The sequence below is a fragment of the Pithys albifrons genome, chromosome 7 (genome assembly GCF_047495875.1).
Source record: "Pithys albifrons albifrons isolate INPA30051 chromosome 7, PitAlb_v1, whole genome shotgun sequence".
Taxonomy (NCBI): domain Eukaryota; kingdom Metazoa; phylum Chordata; class Aves; order Passeriformes; family Thamnophilidae; genus Pithys; species Pithys albifrons.
In genome coordinates, this window is record NC_092464.1 from 2,822,844 (window position 1) to 2,848,291 (window position 25,448).

Sequence of the window (25,448 nt, forward strand, 5' to 3'; positions counted from 1 at the left end):
ACCCTGCCCACTGCAACCTCTATGTCTGAATGATGTACAAATATTTGGGAAAAGGATGGAAAAAAATAATGGATCAGCCTGGATGAGCTTTGCCAGGTTCGAGTCAGCTATTGGGAGGAAACACTGCAGGTTTGGGCAGCCAAATGCCAGCAGTCCCACATTCCTAAGGCTGTCCTGCATCCCTAAGGCCCATGGCAGCCCTTTTACTGATCCTAATGGATTGCAAAATCTGGTGCTTGAAGGTCTGGGTCAAAGGTAGCGCTGATAATAGATAATTAATCAAGAAGAGCGTTCCTAGGGATGGGCATGGCCATTACACACCCCAGGTACCTTTTTATCAGCGTCATTAGAAGCAGTTGGTGCCAGAGTGAGCAGGGATGATGCTGCTGAAGGAATCAATCCGACCCCGAGTGTGTGTGTGTGTGTGTGTGTGTGTCTGTGTGTGCCTCTGACAAAGTGGATTATCTCCATCCTCCCCAAACAGCAGCTGCAAAGCAAAGAGGAAAAGGGAGAGTGGCTGAATTTGTACCTCCAGGTAAAGTTGCCTGGTGCTTCCTGGAGGGAGGGGCAGAGGCTTTGGGGGATGTTTAAATCTCTCCCCAGGAACAAAAGGACGGGAGATTAGCTCGACCCCTGGAAGGGATGTGTGTCCTGCCCCATCCTCCTCCTCCTCCAGCCCCGCTCTGCCGGGACCCCCACGCCCAGGCTGCTGTCTGAGGGTCTGTGTTTGTGTGTGTGTGTGTGTGTGTGTGTGTGTGTGTGTGTGTGTGTGTGTGTGTTCCAGTCTGCAGTGTGAGCAATTTCACTTGAAAAGACAGAGAAATCCCCTCCTTTGAAAGTCTCAGTGTTCGGTTCTTGCCAGTAATGCTATAATTGGATGGGATTTTCTCTAATACACAGGGAAAGTCCTTAAGATGATTTTTCACACACCACCACCCCCTCCTCCTTTTCCTCAGCCTACCTTATGCAATAAAACTCCCTCCTCCAGCCTCTTCGGCTCCTCTGGGGTGGGGGAGCTGCTGGAGGAGGCGGTGGGGGGATGGATTTAATACCCTCCATATAATCGCAGCATCGCCACGGCGGGGATTTGCTGCGAGAGGCGCGCGGAGCATCCGTTCCCCCTCCGCAAAAGGAGCGGAGAAGCCGCTCGGATCAACCCGAGCTTGGCTACACGGAGCGATTACATCTCGCAGCACTTGCCAGAGCTCACATTTGCAATCACTTGTCATCCAACCCTAAAGAAAATAAGCAGGGCCCGACCCCCTGCCAAATTGCCAATGATTTAAATATCCCCGAACGAACTGCGTTTCTGGTATAATTTCACTAGAATGAATATATCTCTCCATCTAACTCAACCCAAACATATCTTTATATATATATATATATATATGCATAGAGAGCTCTGTGTGTGTAAATAGGAATATTCCCTACTAAGGGAAAATATATATGCGGCTCTTAATGAGAATGGAAGCGCATTTTGATTTGAGCTAATGCAAGGTTGCAAGCCTTCCTCCAAGAAAGTCATTAAAAATTGTACCTCTCTTTGTTCCCTGCGAGCCACAGAAATTTTCTGATTCACAGATAAACCCAAAGAAAGGCAAAGAAATAAATAAAATCTCACCCAGCCCTCTGTATCCTTAAAAAAATTAAGGAGGCAAAAAAAAATAGAAAAAAAAAAGGCAGAAAGCAGCTACAACAACCAAAAAAAAAATCATGTAAAGGGGAATCGTCGTTGTTATTCCAGGGAGAAAATATCTCCTCGCTCATCCCCTCGTTTTCGCCTCTCCAACCCCCTTTCAAATGAGCCAGAGGAAGGCAAAGCCTGTCAGCTGGGTGACACTTGCTCCCAGATCCAGCAAGCTTTGAACAATATGTTCCAGAGGAGCAGCAAATCTCACCACGGACCCAGAATCGAGGAGCTACATCTTTATAATAACACTGAGAATGATTTTTTTTTCTCTCTCTCTCTTTTTATTTTTTTTTCCCTTATTTTCACCCCAGCGAAAAACCTGCCGCTTTTTGGTTTTTTTTTGGACCCGTGGGATCCACCCCAACTCACCCCCCACCACCGCCAGTGAAAAGAGAGAAATTGGTACAATATGTAGAGAGAGAAATTAAAAAAGAGATCAATTACTAGTGCCCTGTGGGGTGGATCTGGTGGATGAAGTCGTTTGCAGCAGCTCCTTCGCAATGTCCGGGGCTGGGATTCCTGGAAATTGGGATGATCTGGATGAGCCTTGTTGAGATTTGCATGGAAGAAGTGGATTTTTTTTTTCGCAGTTGTCTTCAGTGGAGCCCTTGGATGTCTGGCTGGTTGGACTGGTGGGGAAGGGGTATGTGTGGCTGGGGGGGTTGAGCGTGGCTGGGGGTGTGTGTGCATGTCTGGGTGTAAATCCTCTTTTTTTTCTTTTTTAATGAAAAAAGGAGGAAAAAAAAAAACCAAACCAAAAAAAAAAAAAAAGGAACCAACCAAAAGTTTCTAGAAAGTTAATTCAAATGCGTCCCGACCGACAGCAAGAGGAAACGAGGATTTGAGAAGAAGACAGAATGGCAAGAAGGAGAAAATTGAGAAAATAATAATTGAGAAGGAAAAAAAAAAACTTTCACACTTTTTTTTTTTTTTTTTTTTGCATTTTAGTAGCTTCGACCCAGGGAGTGAAATCCGGGCAGGTTGTTATAGCTACCCAAATCCACAGGGGTCCCCCCTGTCTATTTAAACCCCCTAAATCTTCCTTCCCCTTTTTAAAACTACATTTTATCCCTTGGCTTGTGGGCCAACGTGCCCCCTAATGAGTATTAAAACACTATCTCCTTGCAATTAGCTCATTCCTGACTTCACGCTCCTGATTGACAGAACAAGCCAAAGCATCAGAATTCTCCCTTTGGCAATAAGTGCTGATTGGGTCCTTTTTAAGAGAGCTACTTCAAACTTTTTTTTTTTTTTTTTTTTTAATATTTGCCTTCAGTGTCTTGGCTGAGAGAAGAGTTTTTTACCTCTCTGAGATTTTTTTTTTCCTTGAGAGTAGTAGAGGAAGCAAGAGAGGATTTACCTGGTCGGGTTGAGTTCACTTCATTTGACTTTTTTTTTTAAATTATTGTTATTATTATTATTAAAATAATCATCCTGCCTCAGAAGAAAGGAAGGTTTTTGGCAACTCTGGTTAAAAAAAAAAAAAAAAAAGAAAGACAACTTTTCATCAATGGCCTCTTTTGGATATTTCCTGTTTCTTTGTGGGTTGAGTCAGGCTCTGTCAAGTTACCCAATCTGGTGGTAAGTTTTATTCTTCTTTTTTTTTTTCCTCTCATTTTCATTTATTTTTCCCCTCCTCTGTTTTCTCTGCAATCCCTGCGCTTAAGATGACTTGAAATTCTCCTTTCGTTGCCACTCAGCTAAAGAGGTGGGATTGTTCCAGCGCCAGCAAGTTCTTAGAACCTGCATTTCACCTCTTTTATTTATGCATTCACTTTGTTTATTTTGACTGGGTTATACCTGATCTCTCCTTCTCCTACTGTAAAAGAGAGAGAGCGAGAGGGAGCGATCGGAAAGTTATTTTTTTTTTAAGTGCTTTGATCCTCTCCTGTGAAGAACAAAAGGCGCTGCCTGAATTAAAGAGATAATGATACAAGTTGACATGAGCATTTCAAGGTGATTTCGAGCTAGTCAGGTGGAAGGAAGGGGGGGAAAGGATGAAAACTTTGGGGATTTTTTTTTCCCCCTTCGCTTTAAGGAATATTTAGGGGGGAAATGAAAAAAAAAATAGGAGGAAAAATGGGAAGAAAGAGGAAAGGAGGTGAAGGCTCAACAAGCTGCGAGCTGGGAAGGCAGAGCGGGGAGCGGGGCCGGGGCTGCGGGAGATGCGCCCGGCGCAAGATCGGCGGGTCCTGCGCGCCCCTTTCCCCGACCAGAACGCACTTTGGGGGGGTCGCAGCTCCCGATTTTGGTCTTTTCCCCGCTTTGCACCCTACGCCTTTAAGAGCCTTTTCTCTCTCACTCCCCCACAAAAAGCAAATGGTGCTGGGCAAGGCATGTAACTGCACGATCTGCTCTAATTACCCCGCGGAGGTAATTGGGGCTCAGGGAAGCCCGAGCGCGGGGAGGCTCCGCGGAGGCTCCGCGGGGGAAAGGGGCTGCTGCGCACCCGCGCTGCGAATAACCCAAAAAACGCCCACAAAAAATATTAATATATTTATATATCCTCGTGGTAATACTTAATTTTCTAAGTGCGTTTAATCCCTGCTCCCCCCCCAACCGGTCGCGGGGTTCGGGCGGGATCCGCGGTCCCCCCCGCGCCCGGCGGTGCAGAGGTGAGGGTGTTGAAGGCAGCAGCCTCTCCAACTATTTCAGGTATGTCTGAAAGCAGGGAATTCGTTGGGATGGGAGAAAAAAAAAAGCAATAAAATGCAAATGTGTTCTTGGGAAGACAGGCAGAAAGAGCACCTGGACGGGAGTCATTAAAAAGCAATCTTTTATTCCCAGCCACCATCTAACTTATAATTAGAAACTCCGGTTGCATTCCTGATTGGAGAAGGAAACGCATTCCTCCAATACCAACATAAATATTGCCTTGTCACCCAGCGAGGGGAGCGGAGGGTCCCCCCGGTGCCCGCAGCCCCGTTCGCTGCCGGAGCTGCGGGAGAAGCCGCGGTCGGGGGGGACGAGGCTGGGAAGGAGGAGATGGAGAGAGGGGCAGGAGGTCCCTTTCCATGCCGGGGTATCAGGTGTGTGGAGGGGGGGTGGCAGCGGCGACACGTTGGGGTTTGAGGTGTTTTATTATTATTTTTCTCCCCTCCGTCCTTCCCCCCCCGGTGCCAACCAGCGGTTTTAGACGTTTCTTTCGCAAAGAGAAACCCCCCCTTAGGCCATGGAAATGCAAAGGAGGGTTTGGTTGGGGTGGGGGAGTCGGAGGAGAGGCCGGGAGCTGTTACATTGGCTGCCTAAATTCCCCTCTCACTCCCCCAGCCATCCCTTTCTCTCTTTATTTATCCTCAGCCTGTCCCTCTTTATTTATCCCCAAGCAAGATATAACCCCCCGGCCCCCGTCGTGGCTGGAGTTGGGGGACAGCCTTGGGAATGTGGGAATCAGGGCCTGGAGGTGGCACAGGGATCCTCTGGATACATCCCTGCCCATCCCAGGAGTGAGGGTAAAGTTCCTTGTCTCCCTATCCAGGACAGCTGCTCCCAAACTAGTTGATTTATTGAATACATTGTGCTGCTTGATTTTATTTCATTTAATTTTATCCTTTTCTTTCTCTGGATTGTTTCTTTTTGTGTGTGTGTGTGTGTTTGCTTATTTGAAGACAGGACCAGGAATTTTTCAGTCAGGTCATGCAAGCAGCAAACATCCCATCTCAGCCACTGTCTAAATCCTCCCCTCTATCAGCTCATATCAGCAGAAAATCTGTAATTTACTATCCCCAAATTGTGTCCTTTCCCCAATAATAGTTTCTAATTAAAGACAAAACTCATCCTAAAGCCCACAGGGCTGTGGAGAGTTACACTGGGAGAAAATTTGTGCAAAAGCAGGGACTGAGAAACTGTATTTTCCTGTAGGTTTTGGTTAATTATTCTCCCCCAAACAGGGGAAATATAAAGTGTGTATTTGTCAATGGGGGGCAAGGGATGTGTGTCTGTTGCTGTGAGTTCTGTTTACCTCTTCCAGCTCCTTACTTGGCTGAGCTCTTTAAATTCCTGTTCCCACCATGGGATAGAGGCACCTGTTTAAATCAGGCCAAGCAGTGCTGGTGGACTCAGATGCCTGGAACTCTTGGGAAAAGTTCAGTGGAGCAAAAGAGAAAAGATCCCTTGGAATAGTGATATTTCTGTGCTCCATCCACATCCTTTCAATGATCATGGAGTTAGGGGAACTTACAGGAGCTTCTTTAAAGCAGGAAATAATTTATTTACGGACTGGGATAAAATAGGCTTTAAAAATAATGATTTAAAGCTAATAAAGTAAGAGGGAGCAGTTCCCATTGGAACTGATGTGCCAAGTTTTTAGGGATGTGCTGACGTGATTTATTGTGCCACAGTAACCCCCTGGGACCTTCTCCAGCACAGCAGCACTGAGCTGTTCAACCTAAAGGAGCTACTGGAAGCAGCAACAGGCTCTTCCACACCCAGGGGGCCAGATTAGGAGAAAAAATGTGTTGGTTTTTGGTTGGTTTTTTTTTTTTACTGTGTTAGTACTGTTCATTTTTTGGTTTGTTAAAAAAAAAAGAGAGAGAGAGAGATTGGAATGAATGAAGGAAGACTTGGGAAATTCAGAAGCAGAATTCATGGGTAGGGGAGGATTAGATGTAACCTGTTCCCTGTCCTGGGGGAGTCTGGACTCCTTGTGGAGTCACAGTAGCAGCAGAAACAAAATTAAAACTTTTTCCAGCTAATTGGCACTGCCTTGCAAACTTCACATGGAACAGGGGAAAAGCATTTAATTTTATTTCTTTTATCTTTTAATCAGTGGTATCTGGCCTGACTTGGTCTGAACGCAGCCAGAGTGTAAAAATGATTCAGAAGGGAGGAGGGTTTGGTTCAGGAGGGAAAAAAAACAGCAATAAAAATTAACACAGAGCTTCTGTGCTGGGAGTCTGAATGTCCTCCAGCCCAGGATGGTGGTACCAGGGGAGATGACCCCAGGAGAGGCTCTCTGGGCTGAATTAAAAGTTAGCTGCCATCTCAAATGTCATTTTTGCTGGGTGTGAGGCAGCTTGGGGTGTGCTGGGGATGTGTGTGGTTGAAGTGTGTGCCTGGAGAGGGACTGGGAGAGGATGTCTCATGGGAGGAGACAGGCACTGCCAGGGATCTGATGTGGTGGCATCGCTTTGGGGCAGGAATGTCTGTCCCTTCCTCTGTCTGCTGGTCATGGTGGGGCTCCTGTGCCCTCTGCTGCTCTCTGTAACACCCAAGGCACATCCAAAGTGGGATGGGATCAGCCCTATAATAGCTGGGCAAGGAAATGAGCCCCAGGATGGACTCAGTGTTGCTGGAGATGCCAGGCTGGTCTTTGGAAAGAGGACATGAAGGATGTGAGGATGTGTATTGGAAACATTTTGCTGGTTGTGACCTGGTTTTGATTTCTTATTCCTCACCCTGGTCACAGCAGCTCTGTTGGTTTGCCCATCCATGTGGGATGAAGCTGGAAAAGCCTGTGATGTTCTGCAGCATCCACTTCCCATGAGGGCTGGGGAGAGTGATCCAGCAGATCTTTCCATCTCTATTTTTTGGTCACAGCAGCTCTGTTGGTTTGCCCATCCATGTGGGATGAAGCTGGAAAAGCCTGTGATGTTCTGCAGCATCCACTTCCCATGAGGGCTGGGGAGAGTGATCCAGCAGATCTTTCCATCTCTGTTTTTTGCAGTTCAGGAAATGTCTGTGCACGGGAGCAGGGTGGGAGGGAGGGAGCTCTGCCAACAGGCACAGCAGTAACCCCGTGGCATTTCTCCAGCAATCCTCAGGTGCAGCACCTCAACCTGTCCCTGTGTGATGGCATCAATGCTGTAAGAGCAGTGCATGGGTGAAGTCCTGCCTTGTGCTCTGCTTCGGGTCTCTCCTGGGATCTGTTTCACCTTAAGGTGGGTGGAACAGCCCCTGATTGGCACAGTGAAAAGCCAGGCCAGGTTCTGGATCTCATGAGAAATCTGATTCTCCTTTGGTTGCAAATCCTGCAGGACCAAGATGAGTTCTTGAGAAAGCAAAGCTCAGTTTGGCAGAGAGCATGTTAAGGGAGAGATGGTAATCCCTGGTTGGCCAGGAGGGAGGCAGAGCCATGGAAGGTCACCCAGGGGACAGCCTGAGCTGTGTGTGGTGGCACCAGGGCTCCTAAAGCAATCCCTAGAGCTGGGAAGTCTGAATTGCACCTCCCCATTCCCTGCTCCATTAGCTGGGCTTGAGGGTTTTGAGCTCTCCGAGGTGATGACATTCCTGTTCATCTCCTCCCTTCCTGCAGCAGAGCCATGTTGAAGTCCATCAGTCCATGGTGCAACGTGTCCCTCTCCCACCCTTGTCCCAAGGCTTGGGAATTGACTTTACACAGTTTTATCTGTGTTACAACACTCTTTTGCCAGGCAGTTTATAATCATGGAATTCTGGTTCAGTCCCTGTTCAGATACCAACTCATCCACCAGTCTGGATTTTCAGGAGGGCAGGATGGGTGATTTGCACCCAAACTTCAGTGGAGTGAAGGGAATTGGGTCAAGAGGATCGTGCTGTGTAGATGTAAGTGGTAAAAAACCAGCTCTGGCTCACTCCATGAGTGTAGCATGCAAAGGGTAAGGGAAGTTACTTCCCATCTCCATTCCTCATGGTGGGACTGGAGAAACAGACTCTGAGGGTATTTATGTTGCTTCTGACATTGGCCAGGCATGGAGCAGCTCCTTGGTGAGATTAAATGACTGGTCCAGGATCACACAATAAGGTTTTTTCACAGCAGGAACTGAAAATTTTGCAAGGTCTTAGCAGGAAGCCCCAGTTGCAAACACGGGGAGGGCTGGGACTCTCCCAGAAACCCCAGGGTGTGCTAAGGAAAATCCCTCACTATTCAGATTTCAGATTCATTTTATTAAATTGTGCTGTCCTGCTGTATATTAAGTGCTATTTTGTTTCAATATTAAGAGGAATTTTATTAGATAATTACCAAAGCAACAGCTTGAGATGAGCTCAGTTGGTTAAAACTGGCTTGTAATAATGCCAAGGTCATGGGTTCAATCCCCTATGTGAGCTTAAGAGTTGGACTCAATGATCCTTGTGGGTCCCTTCCAACTCAGACTAGTCTGTGATTCTGTGAACTTGATACTCAAAGCATTGGATGAAGGCTTTGCATCAAACAAGCAAGTTTTTCCTAACTAAGATAAGGAAAAGTGAATAATTTTGCTCCTCAGCCCTTCTGTGGTAACCCCAGAGGTGAAACAAGTTCTTTACAGACATTGGAACACCTCTAAGACTTCTCATCTGGAAAGTTTTGATCATTTAGAACCACAGAATGGTTTGGGTTGGAAGGGACCTTTTAAAGGTCATCTGGTCCAACCTGCCTGCAATGAGCAGGGACATCCCAACCAGAAGTAGCTGGAACACGGTGATGGGCATTTCATTTGAGTTCTGATGGCCAGAAAAAAAAGCCTTTTTGACCATTCCCTCTCAAGAATCCGCCTGGATTTTCGCTGTGAGCCTGTGGTCTGTACTAGCAAAGGGTTGCTGGTTGTGGCAGGGGAAAGCAGGAGGAGTCACTGGTGTCTCCATCCCAAATTTAAGCGATCCATTTTCCCTCTTGCATCCCGTTTCCTGCAGTTGGGATGAACCAGCTCCACTCCAGCCCCGCAGCGATGCTTTTCCAGACAGGGATTACCTCCCCCTGCATCGCTGGTTGTCAGCAGGGGTGCAAAGCAGCAGGGAAAGGAGGTTATTCCGTGTTAGACGCCGCGAGAAGCAAATATTTTCTTTTTATTTTGCGTGTTTGGGAGCGCAGGAAAAGCCCAACGGGACAAGCGCGGGTTGATGTGGCCGCTCAGCGTTCCTCGAGTTCGCGATTCCAATGGCCCGGCCGCATTTCAAAGGGCTTTATTGGGCATAATGACAGCTCTTAACGAGCCTCTGAACAAGCTGTCGAGGGGGAATCCTCCGGCCACTGAGTCAGGATGCTCCCTTTGGACAGCTGAGCTGATTCCCAGGATGGCGAGCACAGTCGGGTGTGAGCTCAGTGTCCTCCCCAGGGTCTCCTCCCACCAGTCCCACCAACATCTATGTGGAAATTTCCTTCTCAGAGCAGGACTGGACTCACGATCTTGCTCTGGATCCCAAAGGAGACCTTGTGGGGCCAAGGAGTGTAGTTGGAAGGAGGAACGTGCAGGAGGTCTGGAGATCGTGGCTGAAAACGAGAAGGTTCAAAAGAAGAACCCGCTGTCTCCTGTGAGCTGGAACTGGGTGTTTTCTGCCCAGTCAGGTGGTGCTCAGTGCTGGGGTGATGTTACCAGTTAAACCCACTGAAATACTGAGGAAAAGAAGGGAAAATAGCAGGGGGAGAAGTATTGGGCAGAGCACATGAGGGATGGGGCACAACCCCAGGGCTGCAGCAAGACAAGGGGGCACGATGGGCTCAAGCTCTGCCAGGGGAAATTGAAGTTGGAGATCAGGAAAAAATTTCTTTGCAGAGAGAGTGCTCAGGGATTGGAATGGGCTGCCCAGAGAGGGGGTGGATTCCCCATCCCTGGAGGTTTTTCAGCTGAGCTTGGCCGTGGCACTGAGTGCCATGATCTGGTAAAGGGACTGGAGTTGGACCAAGGGTTGGACTTGATGATCTCAGAGGTCTTTTCCAACCCAATCCATTCTATGGATGTGGCACTGAGTGAGAATCCACCACATCTTGATCCAACCCTACTGTGATCACCAGCCCAGGGCACAGAGTGCCCTGGGCTGGTGATCACAGTGGGGCTGGATCAAGTCGTGGTTGGATCAAGTCGGGGTGATCACAGTGGGGCTGGATCAAGTCGGGGTTGGATCAAGTCGGGGTGATCACAGTGGGGCTGGATCAAGTCGGGGTTGGATCAAGTCGGGGTGATCACAGTGGGGTTGGATCAAAGGTTGAACTTGATGATCTCGAAGGTCTTTTCCAACCCAATCCATTCTATGATTCTAAGACTGTTCCCAGCAAATATGTCTCACTAAACAAATCTCTGCTTTGCTGTCACCACTTAGAGCCAAATGAAGACCCAGAGCCAAGACAAATTCAGTGGGACTTTAATGCTGAAAGGAGAGGAATTCTCAGGGATGTTTGAAAGGGCAGGAGGCCTCCCATGGTGTATCCATCAGGGCTTTGCTGGATCAGACCAAGGGTTGGTCTTGCAGAAAAACCACCCCTGAAACTCTATACTAACTGTTTCCATTTATCCCAGGTTATTCATGACGTTTTTCTCCCCTTTTGTCCCTTTAAAAGTGGAAGGATTTACTTTAAGTCCTGTTTTCATCTTTGAACACCATGTAAAAATTCATCAGTTCGTAAGTTCACTCCAAATTCTGCTGGAACTTGCAAAAAACAAGGGGAGGGAAGAAGAACTGATACATTAACTCCCTTGTTCTGAACTCCTAACATAGGGCACAGCTTTTCAAAGGAGCCTGGAAGCCAGGGGAGAGCAGTTCTGCATCACAAAGGTGGTGTTTGTCCCTCTTCCTGGTTTGTCACCTGCATATTCACAGCCCCCTTCCCACTTGGATGTTGCTGCTACTCAGAGGGAGTTTTGCATTTGTGGAGGCTGAGCCATCAAAGGAACTCAAGGTGCTTTTGGTCTCCTCATCTCAGTTTCTGTTCTGGTGTTAATAACAGTCAGTTATGCTTTGTATTGATAGAGTGATAATTATTAGCAAGGTTGCTGTGACTCTTTTCCAGCGTGGATATTCCTCCACATTCTGTTGGTGAGAAATACTTTTCTGGTATCTTTGCACACTCTCAGATCATGTTGTAGCACGTGGGCTGGTTCCCTTCTCACATCAGTGGCCTCACAAGGTATTCCAGGTGTCTGGGATGGTCATTTCTCCCCTTCCACAGGAGCTCTCTCTGTAGGCTCAAAGTGTATTTGGGCAAGTTTGCCTCGAAGGCTCAGGATGCCCCAGGGTTTCCTTGAGCTCAGGGGATGGCAAATCCTCACAATTTTAGTGTTCATCACAGGTCTGGAAGCTCTCCTGGTTGTCATGCATCATTCCTAGTGTTCAGTTTAAACACACCTCCCTGGAATGACATCTAGGCCTAAAATGAAGATGCCCAGGTTCCCATAAGGAGCTCCTGCACATGTTCTACTTCCAGTTAAGATTCTTGGTGGCATCCTGGTTGTCCTCAGAGGCCCAACAGGGATTGTACACAATCAGCTCTCAGCAGCAGGTGGAGGCCAGTCAAGGAACCCCCAGAACAGCTCAGTGGCACTTCATGTCTATTTGCAGGCAACTGAGCAAAGCCTTGGGGTGGAATTCACTTTGCTTATTACAGATCTGCAATTTCAGTGTCTCCATCCAAGCCAGGAGCCCTTGGCTCCTTTCTTTGAAGGGGAGAAGTGGGCACTTTCTCATGGTGCAGTTCATGTCCCAGCTGTTAGATGGAACTTGACTGGTTGAATCCTCTGTGACTGTGGAGCAGTTGAGGAAACCAGCTCAGAGATCTCTCCACCACTGTCACCCAGGTTTAGTCAGATTATACCCAAGGCAGGGAATCCTCTTGGAAGGTTTACTCACTTGCCTGTTTCCCAGCTGTTAAAATCTGTAATTCCTGTTGCTTGGCATAATTTCATGTGGCTCAAGTCATGGACTTTTTCTCCATCATTCTCCTGCATTTTGATAAGGTCTGTAGTGTCCATTGATGTATTGGGATGGGTGCAGCTCTTGCAGGAACATTCATTCCATCCAGGCTGGCACTAAACCCTCTAGTCCACTGCTCTCCTCAACAAATCCACCCCACATTGTATTTTGTCATGTCTAAGCCCAGCTGCTGAAAGCCTAAGCCTGAAGTGTTTTGCAGCTTCCCCTGTAACATATTTAATCCTGCCTCTAATCCAGGACACTGCAGAGCACAAATACATTTTCCTCGTGCTCCTTATCCGTGAACACATCCAGAGCCTCCCACCCTCCTCCAACCACAGCCACAAGTCATTGCCTTAAGATTGTAATGGAACTTTATCTCTAAACTTCTTAAAAAGAGATATGAAGTGGTTTTCTTGTGTCCCTGTCATGGGTTATCTCAGCAGAGAGACACAGTCACTCTGATCAATGCAAGAGTTTGTATCTGCATTTCAAGAATTCCTCTGATTTTGAATTTCTTTTAGTTCTCTGAAATCAAAGCCTCTTCCCTCTTCCCAGTCTATATCTCTTAATTTTACTCCCCAGGTTTGTATTTACTCTACATTTATGTTGGAAGATACAGTTCTATGGCAAAAATTATGCACTTCCATGTTTCCAGGGAGATCCCTGGAAGAATTCTGCCAACAGAATTCCCATTGTGGGATGGAGCAGAGTCCATCTCTGTCATAGCTGTGCCTGTGAAGCAAAGCCAAGCAGAGCAGAACTTCCTTCTGCTTCCAAAGGGTGCACCTTGTCTAATAGAGATATTTCCTGAGGGGTGGGAAGGCAGGAATGAGACTCCTTGAACAGTTGCCAAGCCTTCCATTCAGCTTGTCCCTCTGCCCCCAGAAGAACAACAATAGAGCCTGTTGCTAGACAGTGTTGTGTGGCATGACAGAAAACAACTCTAAATCCTTTGCAGGCTGGGGGACAAACTTAAGGGAGAATTCCCGGGTTTTTTATGAGCCTGCAGTAGCTGGGAAGAAATGGGACAGTCTGGACAGGTAGGACTGGGGAAATACCTCTTGGCATCAGATAAGCTTGGTAGAATTTGCTGGGAGACCCACAGTTTCTTCAGAGGCATAAAAACCTGGTTAATGCTGGTTTGGGGAAAATTCCTGTTTGATTTCTCTCCCTCCTGGAGGGAGAACCTTCTGGAATCTTTTTCAGTCTCCAGCCAAGTGTCCTTTAGAGTCATTGGAGAGAAATCAGATGCAACTCACCTGATGTCTGTCAGACATTTACTTGTGGCTGGGATGAATCACATCCCAGCTGTGCCAGCCATTGCCTGCAAGAGGATCCTGGCTGGCTCGGACAGGCAAAGACTTCATCTGCCTTTAGACTGATGACTTTTTGCTTTGAATACACCTCTAAAGGCTGGGAGCATCTTACAGACCTGTGGAGCACTGTGGTAGCTTTGGCTAAACCAAAACAAGGGACTCTTCCATTGGAAGATCCTTCAATGGGCATCTCTAGTGGCCAAACTATCTTCAAAAACCCTCCACTTGAAGTTCTGCTGTTGCAATCCACACATGTGGAAGAGCTGAGCAGAAATCACACATCTCAGAAGGGTATTTAAAGGGAATTCTTATGAAGTATCAATTTCTTAGGTGTTTTTCCTTGGGAAGAGTCATCCAGGTGGATTTGGTGTGAAATAAGTTGCCTCAGTGATGCAGAGCAGGAGAGCTGGGGACCACACTGGTCCTGTGTATCACAGGAGTGCTGCCTCTCCTTGTGGTTTCCTTCAGAATGGTGCCATCCCGAGGGCTCTGAGGACAGAGGATGTGGATGGCAGGATAATAGAATCCTAGAATGGGTTGGGTTGGAAGGAACTTAAAGGCCATCTCATTCCACCCCCTGCCATGGGCAGGGACACCTTCCACTAGTCCAGGTTGCTCCAAGGTCTGTCCAACCTGGCCTTGGACACTTCCAGGGATGGGGCAGCCACAGCTCCTCTGGACAACCTGTGCCAGGGCCTGCCCAACCTCACAGCCAAGAATTGCCTCCTAACACTTATAAAATTCATATTCTACACATGGTTTTGCCATCAAGGTTCAGGGTCACCTACAGCCAAAACCCCAGATCTCTCCTGAGGTTCACCACACCCCCTTCCCTCCTTAAAAACCTTCCCAAACTTAAAACCAAACCCAAAAGTTTCCTTCAAGCCCTTCCCTAGATCACACAACCATAGAATGGGTTGGGTTGGAAGGGACATAAAGATCATTCAGTTCCACCCCCTGCCATGGGCTGGGACCTTCCACTGGACCAAGTTTCTCAGAGCCACATCCAACCTCTTAAAGTTCATATTGCTACTGTCTATTATTTTCCTGCAGCGAAGGATTCAGGGGTTGGGAAGCCCAGTCCAGCCCAACCAGCAGACCTGAAAAAAAAAACTGTGCTGATTTTTTATTTTTCAAGGCGTGGTTATGCTGCTCTTTACAAAGAATCTGAATCTATAAATGAAAAACTGGCAGCCTGATGTCCAGGCCCTGGGAGCTGTTTTGCTGCAGCATTGGCAGAGATGTGGTTGGGTCATCGTGGGGAAAGATTTGCTGGTGGAAGTGCTCAGACAAAACACGAGGAGGCTGAGTGGAGAAGGACAGGAGGGGAATGCAAGGCTACTTAGACACATAATTCGTGCTTTATGCCTCAGACTTATTGATGGCATTGCTGCAACCTGATCAATTAACTGATTTTATTGAGCTGCCCCTTGTCAGTGGATTGCAGTGACTGCTCTATGAATATCCTCACCTCATTCTGAATGTGAGGAAAAGTGGATTAGCTCCATTGCCTTTTTTTTTTTTTAATTTTTGAAGTGTTTATTTCTTCTCACATGCCATAGAGAGAACAGAATTTAAGCAGCACAGATTTAGCTGTCCAACAATTAGGCACCTTGGGTTAGTTGAGATTCATCCCACTGTGGATTTGCAAAAATAGGTGTAACAGCTTCTACCACCATTAAATCATTTGATCCAGAAATCATCTCATCCATCCTCATGTGCCTCAGGCTGGATTAAATAAACCTAAATCAGAACTGGGAAGAAGTGATGGATATAAGAGGTAGTTAACACTGAAGTCATCACCAACAGGAATATTGTCTGGATAAGGAAGGAGCTTACTGGATCACAGCCTTTTCCTAACAGGAGGGGTCATGGATATTAGTGGATTGATTGCAAAACCTCGGATCACTTACAACAGAAGAGTAAGGGCACAGTGGGAACTGGTTCTTGCCTGAGTATAAGGCCCAGACAGATGGCGCAAACAACTGAGTTGAAAGAGAATAGATAAGACACATTAGCAGAAGATTGGGAATCAGACAGGGAAATGCTAATTCAGTGACCACTGAAATCCTTGGTGCAACTTGCCCACAGGCACATGGGAAGTCTGTGATCGAAAGGAGCTGTGAGTCCATCTGTCCTGCTGATGAAATGTGGAGTCTCAGTCTCCTGGTGAAAGGAGGGTTCAAGCTCAGCCCTAATACAAGGCAGGGTGTTTTCAGCACAGCTTTCTAACAGCTCCACTGAAAATGCACTTAAACTGTTGTGTTGGCCAGAAGAGTCTCCCATTCTAGCAGTGAAACTAATTGAAGATTTATATAGTCTGGCAGGTATTTACAGCCACAGGTACTGTGGTGGTGTCTGCCAGAGGCAGTGATGCTCCTGCTGCATTTCAGGATAAATTGAGAAGTTCTGTCCTCCACACAGGATCCAAAAATAGGGGAAAACAAAATCTTGTTTGGATTCTGGCATTCAAGAGCCCAGTTTTGGCAATCTCCAGTTCCAGATATGCAAAACTTTGACTATCTAATGAATTGCAGACTTTGTGATAAACCAGGAGGAAAAGATAACTGAGGGGCTAAACACATCCCTGGGACGTGGGACCTGTGGTCTTATTCCTTCTGTGCCCTTCACAAGCCTAAATAAAGAGCTTAGTGAGCTGGCCAGATGAGAATCAGGACTGGGGAATACAAAACAATGTCCCAGAGTGCCTGGCAGAGGCAGGTGCCCACATCCCATGGCAATGCACAGCTGGGGCTTGCTGAGCTGAGCCTGAGGCACAGGAGGCAAAGCTGGGATGGAGTTACCTCTGGGACTCTGTTTAAAAATCCAGACCAGTGTTGGGTTGAGGGAACAGCCAGAGCAGCTGGACACACATGAGTCAGTAGGACAGAGACCATGAGTGGACAGGCCAGGTTTGTTCTCCCTGTTGTAAAGACGTACACGGCGCTGACGCACCAGAGCCCTGCTGAGCAGGACTCACCCTACTCCATCTCAGAGCTGCACATCCCACCTGAGAGAGTCATCTCAGCTCCCTTTCCAGTCAGTGAATGGAGGCTGACACTTCCTGGCTGTGATTCACCAGACCTATCGTTGCTGTCAATCATTGGAGGCAGCGACTCCCTGGAGCGACCGATCTCTCTGTGCTGGTGATCGGGACAACCAAGATGACTCGTTGGGTGCCTCACCCCTGGGTGAATGAGCTTAGGTCAGATGCTCTAACTCCATCATGCCCAAACCCTTGTGCTCATCCTGTCCTCAGCTGCAGGACCCCACCAACAAGGAATTTGTATTCCTGCAGAAGTCTGACCCTTTTGGTCTCTGTGGTGTCAGCCTGCAGTGCAAAGGCTGATTCAGGAGACGTGCTCCTGCAGAAGCATCATTTGTCAAGGAATTAGTCATGTGGACTGGTTTTTGTAACCACTGGTGAGCTGCCAAGTGAAGGCACCATGGCAGAGACCACCCTCAGAGGCAATCATGGTTCTGAAATCACTGCTGCAGGACTCACCAGCTTACATTGTCTTCTGAGCTTCACGTTTTTATTGTTCTGCTGACCTTGCTGATAAGATCTGTATGAATTTATTCATACACTTGTGCTGTCTAGTCCTCAAATTCCCAGACTGTTTCTGTTACTGTGAATGAGGAAGAGTTTGGTTTATCTTCAATTTCCTTGATCTTAAAGATGTCAGAAAAGATAGCTGGGATTTTCTTTGGTGCCAGAAGGATGCAGTGGCATCAATTTAATGGGAGAGTGAGGGAAGGGATGTGAACTCTAAACTGACTAAATATCAAGTCTCTCTACATGTTTTGCTATTAAAACTCTCGGGGTGTTAATCTAGGCATGAACTTAGCCTTAGGCACTGCTATGCTGAGTTAGACTTTATTATTAATCTCAGGAAAGAATAGATGGAGAGACCTCAGGTGTAATTTGTATAATTTTCAGCATTCTGGTCCCTTTTTCTGTGAAATTCTGGGCCTTCCAAAGTGCTTTTAATGGGAGAGTGATTGTAAGAGGAGAGCTTGGCAATGAGACTGATGTCCTTCAGGTCATGGTCTTCATGGTCCTAGAGGGACTGGGGATAAGAGAGACTTCCTGGAAGGGCTTTCATACCCATTTCTTCTCTATTCCATCTCTTAGAACTGGTTTCTAAGTGATCCAAGACTTAAGCAATTCTGCTGCCTGTGTGTCCCCATAATGACATTTGAACCTCTTGGCCCAATGAGCTTCATTTGGCAGAGGTTTTCAGGAATGTTAGATATCCACAAGCCATTAGATACCCACAAGTCTCACAAAAATGGGCATTTAGCCAGAGCACAGATGTGATCTGTGGCCTCCCAGGGGAGTGAGAATGCACATGTGTGAGTGTGTGGAATGATCCTTGGACATCCTAAACCCAGACAGAAACACAGAGGACTCGGTGCTCGCTACTTTCAGTGCCCACAGAAAAACTCCTTGCTCTTTTTTCCTTTTCATCTGTTCATCTCCTGTTGCATGGAATCACAGAATGGTTTGGGTTGGAAGACATCTCTTAAAGCTCATCTAGTTCCAACCCCCTGCCATACCCATTGCATCAGGTTGCTCAGGACTCCATCCAACCTGGCCTTGGACACTTCCAGGGATGGGACATCCACAGCCTGATCCAGTGCCTCATCAGCCCTCTGGGTAAAGAATTTCTTCCTAATGTCTAATTTAAACGACTCCTCCCTTAATTAGAACTGTTCCCCTTGTCTTATCACCATCTGCCTGCATAAAAAGTCCCTCTCCCTCTTTTTTAATAAGCCCTTTAGGTACTGGAAGGCTGTGGTCTTCCCAGAGCCTTTTTTTCTCCAGGTGGGACAATCCCATCTCTCTCAGCTCTGTAGGAGAGTTGCTCCAGCCCTCTGATCATCACAGGGTTTCTTCCCATTTCCTTTCATTCTGGTGATGTGGTTTATGGGAGTAAGGAGCACATGGAGCAAGTGGGTTGTGCCATGAATCTCCTCGCAGAGATGTTGCATCCTGTGGCTGAGGAAGAGCTGAAGTGAATGGACCTTCTCATCAGGTTTAAGGAGGATGGAGGACTCCAATCCTTTGGAGGTCTGTGCTTCCCAGTCACAGCTCATCTCCCACACCAGGATGCAGCTCATGGTGATCCTCACCTGGCAGGCCCTTGTGCATTGCAGGCACTTTGGTGGAAGGCCATGAGACAGGGAATGGGAGTGATGAAGGGTTTGAGAGGAAAGCCACAGCACAGGAGCAGGGCAGGTGTGAGAACGCACCCCCTTCCCTGGTGGATTGGTGTTGGCAGCTCCCAGTGACATCTCCTGGAAAAGTCCAGTTAACAGCTACTTTGAGGAGTCTCTGGAGAGCAGAAGAATGTATTATAAAGGAAGAAGGGTAGTCAAATATATATATAATAGAAATGCCTATATGTATATGCCTAGATAGGTAGATGTACATATCCCTCTTAGCTTTAGCTTCTACTCCAAAGACAGGTGGAACTCACAGGAAAACTTCCTGTGACTGCAACAGAGTTTGGGACAATCTAATTAGACTCTGAGCTCCTTTAGGATCCTACAAGTTGCTTCATACTTTGATTCTGGGCCAGGAAAGTGCTGCTTTGGAGCAATTTCTTTGTCTCGTGCCTTAAGACTCCGAGCTCCTTTAGGTCTTGGATCCTACTGGTTGCTTCATACTTTGGTTCTGGGCCAGGAAACTGCTGTGTTTGCTCTGTGTTTATCCTTAAATATCTGGGCAGTTCTGTTCATTTTCTGTGTGCAGGCACCGAGCTGGGTCACACAGGTTGAGCTCCAGCCTGGGAGCAGGGAGAGTCTTTCCTGTGTTGGGCTGATACATCTCACATTATTATCCATCCTATCAGGGACATCCAGTAATAATGTATGTAAATTGCTGCATATCTCAGTCCCATCTCCCATCCCATTGCAGGAGAGAGAGGGAGCCCAGTTAAGGCTTGTATATATCTGACAACATGCAGCAAAACTTGGCTTGGAGCTGGATGGGGTTTTGGGGCATGCAAAGGCAGAATTGCAGAACCTCTGTGTGTATCCTACTGGGCTTCAGCACTTGCAAAATCCATCCTTGTGCTCTTTATCCTGATCTGCACCCAGATCTCGGGCATGAGGGGTGTTGAGAACTGCTGCTCTGAGCTCCAGAGGTTCCTGGCTGCATCCCCAGCGTTGGCCAAGCCTCAATCAATGTGAATAATTGATTAGGTAGTTCTGTGGAACAGCATAATCTATTGGCAAGGGCTTGCTGCTGAGATTTGGGAAACTTGGGCTCAAACACCCTGCTCCAAAGCAAGCAGAGGAAAGTTCTGAAGCTCATTTTCCCATCCCATGGGTAAGTGCCATAACCACCAAGTTGCTGACTGGGAGTTTAAAGGGGACATTGCGTCCTCCAACTTCACTTTGGGAATGGCACCTTAGGGGATGGGCACAGGAACAAATTACCACGAGGTAAGTTAGGGTGTGAACTAATAAGATGCCAGTTTTTCTGTGGTAACTGCCCGTGTGAATGCTCTTTCCCTGCAATAAACACGAGATGGTTCATATTTACCAGGGGGGAAGAACGTTCACATGGGTGTTCACATGGCTCACACCCTGCTTTGACTCCCATAACTTGGGTCTGTGCCTCTAACCTCAGTACCCTTGAGAATCCAACCTGAAAAACAAAAATCAAACTCTTTGTTTCATGAAAGAAAAAACCCAAACCCTCCAAAATTTTCCATTTCTTTACCCAGAGGGCTGATGAGGCACTGGACCAGGCTGTGGATGTCCCATCCCTGAAAGTGTCCAAGGCCAGGCTGGATGGAGTCCTGAGCAACCTGATGCAATGGGTACGGCAGGGGGTTGGAACTAGATGAGCTTTAAGAGATCTCTTCCAACCTAAACCATTCTGTGATTCCATGCAACAGGAGATGAACAGATGAAAAGGAAAACAGAGCAAGGAGTTTTTCTGTGGGCACTGAAAGTAGCAAGCACTGAGTCCTCTGTGTTTCTGTCTGGGTTTAGGATGCGTTTTTTGATTTGCCAGAAAGGGTGTGCTGAGGGTGACTCCACTGCACCTTTTTGGCAGAGAATTGAGGTCCTCAAGATCCTGGTGTCCACCTTGAGCCAACATGTTCCACAGTCAGAGACCTTCTGGGCACTGACATTATATCAATATTCCCATTTCTCACAGCTCCTCAGCCCTGGAGAGGTTTGAACAAGTGGAGATATGAAGTTAGGCATAAACCCCACTATTTCTCCACTGGAAATAAAAGGTAGTGTGGCTGTGGGATCTGCAGTGCCTGCAGGTTGTCTTGAAGTCACTGGGTACTCAGCATTTTTTAAGGTGCTTCCCATTGATCTGGGAAGTGGCCACGAAGGAAAGCAGCAGTTCTGAAGGAAAGACCTTGTCTTCATTTCTTGGAGTACTAGTCTGGGAGCCTTCCAGTGTTGCAGAGACAGAAAACTTCCCTAAGAACAAGCTGAGCATCCGACCATGAACCCAAGCACAGGACTAGGGAAAATGCCCTTAACATTTTTCAGGAACCAAACTGAATTTTCCAGTAAAAAAACACCCAAAACCCCAACAACACACTGAATTTTCCAGTCCAAAATACCCAAAACCCCAACAACCCACTTGCTTATGGGCTGGGACTTTGTCTCATGATGATGCCAAAGGTTGGCTGACTCAAGTTACTCTGAGGCATCTTCTTTCAGATGGGGAAGATCCAATTCATCCCCAAGGAAATGGGGCAGCTCTGTTTGGAAAGCAGGACTTTCTCAGGAAGTCTGAGCACACCTTCTGCTTCCAAGCACCCAAGGAGTTGTGTCTGTGCCCCACTGGGTGACAGAACCTTCCCATAACAGACCTCTGGGTGGAATTCATTCAGTTTTAGCCATGTAGTTCACAACTATCTGAGCTAATCATCTCACCTCCCTCTAGAAAGTTGGGCACCTTCTGAGGGAGATTCATCCTTCCTGAGATAGGAATCTTTCTAGTGGATGTGATGAATCACTGTCTGGAGCTGCCTGTCTTCCTCCATCCACTCCAGAAACAGCCTAAACACCTCCCTTTTAGACAGGTGGAGTTGGGAGGCACAACTGGGTGCCTGAACACCCCACAGAAGTCATTGCTGGGATTCCACTTGGTGTCTGGAAGGATTTTATCCCTTTTTTTTAAAAGAGGCTGTTGAGAAGCCCGAAGTGTTTATCAGATCCTTGACCTTCCTTGGTGATTTTACCTCAGCCAAATCCTCTCTGGTGCAACAACAAAACTCTTCCAATTTAAACACACTGTCTTTCAATAGAGTTTTCTAGGCAATACTTACAGAGATTATCACAGTTGATGGCAACAAGTTATTTTGGGGCTTTTATTGTTGGCTTAAGGTGACATCTGGCTATTGAAGGCCAGGGTAATATTTTTGCAAAAAAATGTTCCACAAATATCCTGTGCAGGGTACTTATATTTTTTTTTTCTGGAGCAGCTGGTTCTGGCCAGTCTGGGAAATCATAGAATAGAATCACAGAATCATAGAATTGATTGGGTTGGAAAAGACCTCCGAGATCATCGAGTCCAACCCTTAAATGGTTGCTGTCCTCACATTTTTCTTTAGGACTGGACTGTTGTTACCAGTCTGGTGTGCAAGTGATAATTTATGGCTGTGATGGGAACAACCAAGACCTTGTAGAGAAAATAGAAGCAATTTTCATGCACCTTTTGGGAAGCAGCTCATAGTTTGTGACTGGCCATAACTTTGGTATAACTTTGACAATGATTGGGAGAAATATTGAGTTGCCAACAGTGTTTGCTAATAAAAGGATTATAGAAATAATAGAAGCATAGAATGGTTGGGTTGGAAGGGACCTTAAGGCTCACCTAATTCCAAGCCCCTACATGGGCAGGGACACCTTCCACTGTCCCAGGTTGCTCCAACGTGGCTTTGGATACTCCCAGGGATGGAGCACCCACAGCTTCTCTGCCCAACCTGTTCCAGGGCCTGCCCAACCTCACAGCCAAGAATTTCTTCCCAATATCCAAGCTAAATCTCTCCTCTTTTAGTGTAAAACTCTGCTGAAAGGGGATTTGAATACCTGTCCCTCTAAACTTGCTGTTGGATACTTTTTGTTTGTGTATAATTAAAGATACACTTTTAGCTTCCATGTTGACTCCTTTTTTAGGGACTAACTCCCCCCAGAAGGCAACTCATCCCACCTCTCCTAGACCTTAGGACAGAGCAACTTGCTCTTCTGTGGCTCTGGTCACTCTGTTATGAGGTCAGACAGGGGCTAAGTGGCATCATTAACTGGATTCCTAACTTTTAGGTGCTACAGAGAGATTAGATTAACTCCATTGAGCGCTGGTTTCTGCCAGGAGCACGTGTGAAATTCCAGTCCTGGTGAACATTGTTGAAAATTCCAAACCTGATGAGGGCTTTTTTTTGGCAAATCTGTTGAAGTCCTGCAGTCTGAAGAGCCAATTTGAGGCTGGGATGGTGTGAGCTGGCCCAGTTTCACAGCCTGGAGGATGGGGACAGAGCTGGGGAACATCACACCAAGGGTATTACAGAGCAGGAGTAATCCATGAGGTCACTGTGGCTGAGGAAGCTGCTGGGACAGTGTTATGGCTTGAGAAGTTTTCTTGTACCCACATGTCATCCCCAAACCTAATTGTGCTAATGCTGCAGCAACCCTGACTCCGGGGGAGCTTCTAAGCAAGCTCTGGAAGGTTCCTTCTAGCTTTGCTTTGCTTCAAACCTCTCCAGTGAGAAAGTCTCTGTCTCCAGAGGGATTTCATAACCCTCAACCTTGGTATTTCATTAGGCTTTTGTGGGAGGTTTCCTCACAATATCCTGAGCAAATGATTGATGTCATCACAACTCAGTGTGGCTTTGCAGGGAGTGGGTCTGGTCTCCTTTGACCTTCAAAGTTCCACAGCAGTTTATTTTTAATGATGATTATCCCACTCTTACTGTTATGGCAAAAGGGATAACAGTTGAGTTTTTAACACAAAATTTCAGCTTTGTAAAATTCAAACAGAATTGGGATAGGCTGAGGGAGATGAGGATGTTTATCCTCAAGAAGAGGTGATTGAGAGGGGACCTCATTGATGTCTACAAACATCTGAAGGGAGGGAGGGGTCAGAGGATGGACCAGGCTCTGCTTGGGGGGGCCCAGCAATGGGACAAGAGGCAACAAACTGATCCCCAGGAAGTTCCACCCGTTCATAAATTAAAAATTCTTTCCTGTGTGGGTGACACACTCTGGAATAGATGCCCAGAGAACATGTGGAGTCTCCCTCACTGGAGATATTCCAGAACAGTCTAGAAATACTCCTGCCATGTGCTCTGGGATGGCCCTGCTGGAGCAGAGAGGTTGGACCAGATGAGCCACTGTGGTCCCTCCCAACCTGACCCAGTCTGTGGTTGTCATTCTGTGAACTGACCTAATTTTCCTCTGATTGAAACATCCATCCACTCTCTGTAATTCCACACTGAACACCTTTCCCTTTGCTTTCCTGCTCTTTGCATTGTGTTTCCCCTTGGATTGAAGAAACTCCTTCAGTGCCATCTGTTCATGTGCTTTATTTGAGGAGTTCCTGGTCTCTCTTTCCAGGGGTTTCTTATAATCACTGAGAGCTGGTCCCAGAGCTGACTGGGGTCCTCTGCAGACCTGCATAGATAAGGCTTAGTTGCCAAATATTCTGTGTACAGAGGACTCAGTAGAGGCAGAATTAGCCCTGATGGACACTTTTGTGCAGACATTTCTGTGTTTGTGGCTCAGCCTGTGACCTGAGTCCCATCCTGGGAAATTTCTGTGTTACTGAGCCATAGTTTGACCCATCTGTAAGTGGGTCTGTGGGATGTGAGGGTGTCTGGGCTCATTTTTCAGGATGACAATGACTATTCCACTAACCCAAACAAGCTGGGCTGAAATGCAGTTTTGGGAAGAGCTTTCAGCTGTTCTTGGAGCTGTCAAGAGGGTGGGAGAATCCATCCCTTCCCTTGATGGACTTGGTCAGTTTGGGATTCACCTTCACTGTGCTTTAGTTCTACTTGTGAGCTGAATTTGACTGGTTTCAGTGAACCATCACTGGTTCCCATTTCACTGCCAGATTGGGAAAAAACCCTCATAAAATCCAAGTATCTAGTTGGGGGTTTGTCATTCCAAGAATACTCAGAGTAAATAATTTCAAGAGTGTCCTGTGGACCACTGGAAGTCTGGGAAACAAATGTTTCTGTGTTCTTGCCCATGTCTATCTTTTACCTTGGCAGCAGCAAACACAGATGGGAGAGTGGAAAAAAGTCCCAGTGTCTCTTTTCAAAGTTGTCTCTTCTACCAGCAAAGAGGTCGTGTTTGTGACTTAGACCTACCTGGACTGTTGTGGCACCTTTGGTGACCTTTATTTGTTGTTTCCTGGATCAGAAGCAAGATTGCTATTAAGTTATCTAAAAATTAATTTATTTGTGGATAAATAAATGCATTTATTGTTTTCTATTAGGCCCAGCTCTGTTACAAGGGATGCTGGTTGCATCTACAGATTTGTTGCTCTTGAACACAAGCTCCTCTTAAAATATTAAGATGGGGAAAAAAAAAGAGATTTAGGAGTTTTTATTGTTATCACTCTTAGATTTTTACAAAAAGGAGGGGCTTGGAGCAATCCACACCCATGTCCACCATGGTGTAGCAGCACCTCCCAGCATGGAGGGTTATCAGTGTGACCATTCCCTCTCCTTAATGCAGCTTTTAGTCCATTTTGTACTGCCTGAGGCTTTGGGAGAAATTAGAATCCAGGTCTAAGGGTTTGCCTGCGTGTGGAAGTTGCAGCAAATTAAAGCCATGGTCGAGTTTCTGCGGTGCAACAAGTTACCACAGAT

General features: G+C 46.9%; 1 protein-coding gene across 3 annotated transcripts in view; it reads left to right on the forward strand.

Moving 5' to 3' along the window:
- The first annotated feature begins 2,987 nt into the window (after positions 1-2,987).
- WNT3A (Wnt family member 3A) overlaps positions 2,988-25,448 on the forward strand; it is a 102,675-nt gene continuing 80,214 nt past the window's right edge. The window contains exon 1 of one of the 3 annotated variants that reach the window (XM_071560112.1): positions 2,988-3,271. In XM_071560112.1, coding sequence (XP_071416213.1) covers positions 3,201-3,271 — 71 coding nt within the window. In that variant the 5' untranslated portion in view covers positions 2,988-3,200. The other 2 variants (XM_071560113.1, XM_071560114.1) reach the window with 2 other exon arrangements.